The sequence below is a fragment of the Sabethes cyaneus genome, chromosome 2, assembly GCF_943734655.1.
Source record: "Sabethes cyaneus chromosome 2, idSabCyanKW18_F2, whole genome shotgun sequence".
NCBI classification, from domain to species: Eukaryota; Metazoa; Arthropoda; class Insecta; order Diptera; family Culicidae; genus Sabethes; species Sabethes cyaneus.
This window is the reverse complement of record NC_071354.1, coordinates 37,984,061-37,992,992: the sequence shown is the minus strand read 5'-3', so window position 1 is coordinate 37,992,992 and position 8,932 is coordinate 37,984,061. Positions and strand designations below refer to the sequence as shown.

The 8,932-nt window shown below is 40.7% G+C and overlaps 1 protein-coding gene across 1 annotated transcript; it reads right to left on the bottom strand.

The window, feature by feature from the left end:
• Nucleotides 1-5,974: 5,974 nt before the first annotated feature.
• On the bottom strand, nt 5,975-8,705 carry LOC128738389 (T-related protein). Its single transcript, XM_053833473.1, has 5 exons — nt 8,467-8,705; nt 8,029-8,149; nt 6,684-7,562; nt 6,447-6,625; nt 5,975-6,380 (listed from the first exon to the last, which is right to left on the bottom strand). The coding sequence occupies exons 1-5, from the start codon at nt 8,703-8,705 to the stop codon at nt 5,975-5,977; spliced, it is 1,824 nt and encodes a 607-aa protein (XP_053689448.1).
• Nucleotides 8,706-8,932: the final 227 nt, after the last annotated feature.

Below are 8,932 nucleotides of genomic sequence, written 5' to 3'. Positions count from 1 at the left end.
TTCCATCCGAGGTTCCTTAGAGTAAATCTAACAAATCTCTTCTGAATTCCTCCCATTCGTTGAATGTACGTTATGTACTGCGGGCGCAAAATAACGCTAGTGAAGTCTATTTTGCTCCTGACGAGACCTTTGTAGATTGCTAGTATCGCAAAAGGATCGTCTAGATCACGCCCAAATCTTCTGACTAGTGAAAATAATTTCAAGCTCTCATTGGCCACATCGTCGAAGTGTTTAATGAAGGAATGTGTGCGGTCAAATGTTACCCCTAGGTCCGGGACATATTCTGCACGAGGCACAACTTTATCCCGATAAAATCAAAAATCACTGGACGAACTTCCTAGTGAATGTCATAATTGAGCACTTGTTCGTGTTTCTTTTTAATCTGCGTTTTTCGCAGTATTTACCGACATGTTCTAAACAGATCTGCAGTTTCAGACAGTCATCCATAGACTTAATAGGGTTTATTTCTAATTCCCGTCGTATTAAATAAAGCCATTATAATTTTCATCATTTGTTGCATGGATTTAATGAATACTCCAAAAGTTCTTGTGCTGATTTGACTAAAACACACTTACCTTCCGATCCGTGAACTTTGAAATCACTGAAAAGCGATTATTAAAGCATATTATTGAAATTACGCTACTGACCTTATTTCTAGCCTACGTTTAATTAAATCGGGCGTCATATCGACGGTTATTAACTGTTGGAATGCATTGAAAGCGTTCATGAAGCGGCAAGTTGGTTCGTTCTGTGAATAGTTTTTGGTCCGCATTCGTCGTACCGTTTTAAAATCCATCCATCAAAATTTTTCATCGTCCGAACTAAAAATCACAACAATGTTTACGAAGCTAACGCGCATGTATTTGTGTAGGACGGGCATGACAAATGTTATTCTGCAAAATTTATGCAGGCCAGGTAAGTTTTCCTGGCTGTAGAATAACGACAATGCCTTGCATGAGTTATTTTCATTTATGAATGACAGAAATTAAAACGATTAGTCGACATTATCTTCTTCGTCGCACGAAAAAACGTAAGAAATTTGACTCGTAGGACGTCTTTAATGATAAAAAGCATTTAAATAGATCTCAACTCACATTGATTGATCGCGTATGATAGACAACAAACTAAAACATTAGGGAATTACTAGTTTTGCATTGTGTGTCATAAAAATGCTGATATTTTGCACATAAAAATGCTGATTTGTGTTGAATAGGACGGGAATAAGCAATTACGACGAAGCAGCAACATACCCTATCTTCAACTGGGCAGGGTATGATGAATTCTATGAAGAAAAAAGTACACTCTTCAATGAGTTTACCTATAAATAAATTGGATTAAGTTTCCGAGAATTTCTGCCTTCCGACCATTTGGCCCACTCTTCAACAGGTTTTAATAACCTCTTTAACCCTCTAGTTCCCAACCCTGCCAATTGGCGGGCTTCAGGAAAATCGTTATAAATCTACTATGCTTCTTCGTTTTATGTTGGTATCCACTGATATCTTCTCATTATAGTCTAATATAACTATTCGAGTGGTTTGTTTGTTAATTTGAAACAGATATTTCGTGCGAAACTTGAAAAATGCCAGAAAACTGAAAAAAAATTATTTTGCTCTGCAGTGTGAAATTTAAATTGTTGTAAATTGCTTATTTCTTGGAATAAATGAACAAAAAAATTATTGGTGAGTATCTGATAAGTTGTACTTCATGGTAAAAAAGGAAATTTGCGATAAAAACTTTGGGAACTGGTCGATTTTTATTAAGGAACTGACCCCGCCAATTGGCGGGATTGGGCATAACCGTCAACTTTTTTTATTTTGGTAATTTGACAACGTATTGTTTCCGTTGTATTTATTGATTTTTTCGAGTTTAAGCTAAAAATTATTGTTATAGGCCGTGTCTTTTATATGCCTTGGAAAATACAGAAACATGCAGTGGCATTAAAACGGAAGGGGAATTTACAGGACTTATCACCTAGTTTTCAGTGCGCCTTTTTGACGAGCTGCAATATAGCGCTTTATAGCTATATCACAAAACATTTTTGCATTTTATGGAATTTGAAAACCATAACACTATAACCAAGAAACAGATTCAATGAAACCCAGCGAATTTTGCTGCTTAACGACGAAATCTTGATAAGTAAGACAATTATTCAAAATGAGATCTATCATAGACCATTTTAACCGCAAATTTTAATCTATTCCGCTTAATATGTTTCTGTTAATGAACAAATTGAGTGAATTACCAGTCGATAAAAGATTGTAGTGAACAAATGTGTACAACAAAAATGAAAAACCCAATTTATCAAACAAATCACATAGATGAGGATTTAAGTTCCATGTTCTATCAGACTCTAATAGTTTTTCAATGGTTACAGTTTCAAAGCATATTATGGTGTAGGTAATCCTGACTTGGGAGCAGCTACTAATGTTGTTGTTCGCCTTTCTAAAATTTTACCGGATCATTACACGGACAATGACTATAGACACCGATGAATTGGAAGTGGTCGATGAGATTATATTTGGGATCTCTGGTCACCGCCGACAATATTACGGGTAAGGAGATTCAATGATGCATTCAAGCTAGAAGTCAAGTCTAGTGTTCCTCCGCAAGATGCTTCGATTAACCCCTCTAAGGTCTACTTCATTTTTAGCACCGCAAAATTCACTAAAATGGCCGTAACTTTTTTATCTTTCAATATTTTTTCACCAAATTTGGGAATTGTTCCGAAAATATTTTCTATTTTAATAATATCTATAGATAATAGCCATATGTCATATGGTCCCGGAGTTAGTCCGAAGTTCCTTGGGGGACCGTGACATGGCTTTTTTAGATAAAGTTGCCAGATATTTAAAATTTGTTTAAAATCTGTTGATTTTTGTAAACATATCATCGACTGTGGACATATATCAGTTACTTTGCCATGGCAGTTATGAGCCATGGTGCTCGCCATCCGAATCCGGGGGTATACTATAAATCCGGAACCGGTTCCCATAAAGGGACATTTCACCATCAGTAAAGTATGTCGAGTCGCATGTCCAAAAACATCAGCACTCGACAAAATAGCAATTGGCGATCATCTCATGTCTCTCAGAGGCCTGTATTACCGGTTCCGGGCTTGGGAAGGGGTTCTTTTCCGATTCAAGCGCGGAACGGATTTCGAAGGAACTTGTCCGGGACCAGGAATCGGCCATATGGCCAAAAATTTCAGTTGAAGCTCATTATAACTAGTATCATAAATACTAGCACTGTCATAGATGTTCTAAATGGATGTCCCGAATTAAATCGAAAAATTTGATTTCGCAACTTTTTTGCGCCCAGGTGCCCAACCCCGCCAATTGGCGGGTTACGAATTTTTATAAATAATCAAACTATTCCTGAACTTAGTAATTGGAGAATATTTTTTCCATTATTCTGTCCACGAAATGATTTTTAAAATTTTTTCAAGCAAATCAAAAATTTGGGCACTAGAGGGTTGAGAATCAGGTTATAAGCTCAAGTAGTCGTATCCCGCTCTGCTGGAAACAGCAATAAAACCAAGGGGTCGGACACTCGGCACAGCCGTTTTTATGTTAGGCGACTTGAAACGAACCGAACTGTGCCGGTGCTGTACCGAAAGTGCCGAACTGCAAGATTTGTTAAATTTGTTAAAATCTGATAGACCTGGCAACCGTGCGAGATGATTTTGACAACTGGCAGTGCTCCCATTTCATATGTAAAATTGAACCGGAGGTGTGTAAAGCCCTATAAATGTTATTTTTATAAGGCTTTAGAGGTGTGCCGTTTGATATTTCTGCAGTGCCGGGGCACTATGTGCTGAGTGTCCGACCCCTTGAATAAAACCAATTAAGCTTTCGCTGCTTGACAGCTAGCGCCATAAATATAGCTTTTCGCTTTTCGCTCTTGTAAAAGGCTAAATCAGCTCGCCAGCTTTGTCATCTTGAAAATACATTCGTGGGCAGAAAAGTTAAAATTTTACTGTCATTCTGATCATCCTGATCGATTTAGAGCGACCATTTTATTTAAAAAAATTTGAACCACTTCCGTTGATTTGCAGCATATGCGCATTAAATTTTATCGTGCATATTGATATGTTAGGCGGATAAAATCAACACGCCATTGAAATTTTGCAATTTTCAAAAGCTAGTTGTTTTAACAAAATAAATATATTCCATTAGTCAATCTCAATTTCTAGCACAATTATTTTAGTTGCTTCCTGTGACAGGAAAACCGGCTGATAATAACTTTCTTTCTGTAAAACATTTTTCTGTGATGAATTTTTGTTCGCGAACTAAAACAAGTTACTAGAATATGGCAATATGGCCCCGTATAAAAATGATTTTGGTGTTGAACTCTAATATTCTTCATAATAGCAGCAATAAATCTGTTTGGTTTAAAAGTTCTATAACACTAACAGATTTATTGCGGTCTGACAAGCAACCGTGATTGGATCAATTTTGATTGATGCTAAACCACACTTATGATAAGTTTACAAGAGACGTGGTGCAGCCAAGTGGTTTTATCATGGTAATATAAGCAACCACAATAAATTTGCTTTATTAACAGTTTTATTTAGCTAGCTATAAGTGTGTTTTGACTCGTATCCTCGTAAGAAGTTTTTTGGATGATTATGAAAGTTGTTGGTCGAAACGAACAACAGTCATTTTGACTTAGGCGACATCCATTTAGTACGTCACGCACATTTTGACCAAAATCAACCCCCCCTCCCCCCCTTGTCACATTTCGTCACACATTCGTGACCCCCCCCCCCCCTGAGAAAGTACGTCACGTCACGGCAATCCTCCCCCCCTTTACAACAAAAAACTTAAATGTTCATTCCAACCTTTTTATTTAAACCTATCAAATGAATTTCAGCAAATAAAAATAGGAAAATTTTCGAACTTATAAGTCATCGATTTTTGAAGATGATCTCCAATTGCTGCGATCGGATACGCTTTAGAAGTCGCTGATGTGTCATCGATTAATGTTTCACGCATATCCACGCCCTTTACATCCATCCACTCAAATTCGTCTGAGTAAGTTGAAAGAATCAGGACTTCCTGTTGACGTCTTGCAGCAACACGCCTTGGAAGAACTTTTCTGACGGATTTTGTCATTTTGTGTATTCATTCAATCATGCAATCATTCAACACTACCTTAGGTGCGAAATTTAATCCGCAAGTGGCTTAAGCTCTATCCTTCAGAGAGCTTTTGAGTGAGGAGCAGTATAAATTATACCGAGAAACCATAAAAGCAGCCGTAGAACTTCGGTATAAGTTTTGATGAATATCAAGGGAAAACATTGCCATGGGTCTCTTGTAGCATCCCGTAACCCTTCAGGAGTTTGTGCGACTGCTATTTGCGGTTGCAAAAATCTTTTAGGTAGGATGGTACTCAAGCAGCTCTTCAGCGGTGTACTGCATATTCTGTAAAGCCTTACTGGAGAGTTCATACTATATAGAATAAATGAGTCCTGTTCACACATATATGTTAAAAAAAAGTTTTCATTCAAAAAATCGAACTATTTGTTTTAAAATCCATCCGTACGTAAATTTTATAGAAGCCTTCAATAGTTGTATCTTAAAATGAAGGTTAAATTATAATTTCCCGAATAAATTTTTTCATTTGATTTTTTTTTCATGTGACGTCACATAACTTCATATCCCCCCTCCCCCCTACGTCACAAATCGTCACGACTAGGTCAATCCCCCCTCCCCCCTATAAGCGTGACGTACTTTATGGATGCCCCCTTAGGCACACTGATTTGGAGCAAATCCAGGGACAATAGCTATTGTTAAGTAACAGTTATTATACTGGTGATAAAAATCGTAATCGAATCAAAATTACTAACTTTATTGATTGGATACCTACAGCGCATATACTCTATCTTATTTACAGCAGTAAGTCCTAAATTCTATTTTCACAACGTTAAAAAAAGAAAACTCAACAGGTTCTAGTTCCGCGCCGGGCACACAGTTTAAATGTGGGAAACTTGTGGAGGAGTCAACGGAGTCCAGGCTCCCGCCGACCCACTTCTGACTGGGCTGTGTGAAGCGATGGCGGCGGCAGCAGCAGCAGCAGATGCTGCACCACCGCCGGCACCGGTTCCTGGAGCTCCAGGAGACGAGGATAATCCACCGCTAGCCACCGGATGGTTCGGTTCAGGCGAGTGATTTTCCGAACAATGATGGTGATGATGATGGTGGTGATGAGCTGCGTTCCCGCTCGATACGAGCGTACCTTCCACTGCCGACAGGTGCTGGTGATGAGCGTGGTGATACTGGATGCTGGGAGCAGGAGATGAAGAAAGCTGCGATTCGTGCCGATGGTGCGACGTAGGAACCGTTGTCAGTTCGGTGATTTCCGTCGGATGGTTGTAGGTTCTAAAATATGGAGTTATTCTTTAATAGTTTCAGTATATGAAACTGCGAGCGGACAAGTTCGCTTACCCAATTTCACCGATCATAGGGATGTACTCTGCTGTCGGATAATGGTAGCTACTTTGGTAAACGCTGTAATCGCCAGCACTATGCCAAGACGTCGAGTAACCGATGTTAGTAATCGGAGCGTTAAGGACGTTTCCATAGAGTTGATGATTGGGTGACACCGTTGGAGTAGGATGGTAGATCTGGAAGAAATATGTAATTATTAAACTGTTTATAAAAATAGAAAGTTTAATGCCTTACCTGATGACCAGCGGCGGACGCATAAATTTGCTGTGGCGAAACGCTCGGTTGATAGACGTCAATTTGCGTCGCTGTACTCGTCGATGGCATCGAACTACTGTACTGGTTGTTGTGAGACGCAAGATGCTGCGTAGAGTAAGTTGGTGACGAAGTCACATAATTTGGAGAACCGTTCGATGGAGTCGGAGAAATGTTCGGTGCTATGGAATTCGGACTCCCAGGGTTTGCACTTTGGCTGCTCCAGTAAGGTCCGGTCGCAGACGTTGGCTGTGATTGCCATGCCGAGGAATACGATGAGAAAACAGGCGATGCAACCGGCTCCAGAGGTAAATACCCCGTAGGTTGAGGAGATGTACTACCGCTGGTGTTCCGCGATCTTTGTGTTGTATAGGGAACAGTTCGATTCGAGCGGACAGTCGCGTGGGAATATCGCTCAGCCGTCGGCAGCGGAGAGGGAGCCGTCGCGTAGGAGGGATGAAAGTTCAGCCAACCGTAAGTGGAACTTTCCCTTGAATATACGGAATCCGGTCGCTCTTTTGCGTCCAGAAAGGCTTTCGCGAATGGATTGTATTTTATTTTCAGTGAAGTAACCTCCTCGTTTTGGTAAGCAGTCACCGCAATAAATTGCGTCTCCGGGAAGGGATAAGTGTGAACATTGCGCTGCTCGCGCTGCTCAGACACGACCTGTACCAGATGCACCCGTGGCTCATACTTATGCAGCGAGTTTAACATTATCTGACCGTTGCCGTTGGTTTTGTTGGTAAGCTTAACCTTAGCGAATGATATCGGTTCTTTCATCCAATGTTGTCCAAAATTCGGCGATTCAGGGTGAAGGTACACTGGATTTGGTGGAGGCGCCTCAGCTTTACCGCCGGCAACCTGAAACAAGAAATATCTGTTATTAAATGAATGAAATCAAATCTGGCAAAATAGATGGAAGGAATATTCTGGAAATCGTATCAGGCGATGGTACTTCAAAAAGCCTTCAACGGTCTCCGAGATTCGTTCAGTCTAATTAACACCTTGCAATTGTTTTCAAGCTTCGTGTGTATTAATTAGCGCAATGCAAATAGTTTGTTACGGAATAAACAAGCATCTCCTTCCAACAAAGTGGTAGCACCGATGATGGCGATGATTAGTTTTTCAGCTAGAAAAACAGATATTCAACCTTTCCGGCCCCAAGAAACAACAAAAGAGCACCGCTGATGCAACTGCAGTTGATGCATGCGAAAAATGCACAATCTGTTTGCCCCTGGTCAACAGAGGTGGTGTTTTACGTCCGATCGAATGCACCGTCGCATCCCGTTCTGTGAACGGTCGAACGATTCCGCGCTCAGCTACTTACCCATTCTCCGTTGACGTATTTCCAGCGATGCGAATCCACCTGGGAAAATTCCAGCAGCACCGTGTACATTGCGCCGGGATCCAAACCGCTGGCAGTCACCTTTACAACCGGGAACATGCGCCTAAAACCGAACGGAGAAAAATTCATTACTCACAGAAGGTAGAGCGACAAGTTTTTTCTGGTTTAGTGCGAAAAAGCATGATGGCCGCGACACGCTGGCAGTCGACCGCAGCGAACCGATCGTGAGACTGATCGACTCATCCACTCCCGTCCCAAACTCGTTCAGGTAGGCCTGACCAAGACCAACCCGAGAGTAAATATTTGCCATTCTCGATACCGATCTTGTTCCAGCTAAGCACTGCTGATCTAATCACTGGTGCACGTAATCGAATTTAGTGTCAACAGTAGATGCACCGATCTTGGCACTCATTTACCTACCTTCCGTTTTTGGTTACAATCATCTCGTTGGTGAGATTCTGGAACCGCAGCCACAGATCTCGATCGTCCAGCGTGACCGAAAGGTTGCGCTCGCCTGCTCCCCGGCTGCCACCGGCACTGGACTGTGAATGGCTACCGTTGGACTGTGACCCACTGGCGCTTCCGTTGGACGTCCCCGTCATCAGCGGATCGATCGTAGAGAGAATGTGGGACGTTGCCATTTCGTCGACCGAGCGCATTCTGGAAAAAGAAAAAACGAAAAGTAATTAATATGTAATAAGAAAAAATGAAATATATAGAAAGAAGGACGATGAAATCAAAGTAAATAAATGTTTTTGTCAAAACATCTTGAGGTAGATGAATAGTCTTTTTTGATGAATGTACATTTATTTTGATGAATTAGAAAGCTATATTTTATACAGTCATTCACAGGGTTATCTTTAAAAATATCCATTCTCTAGAATTT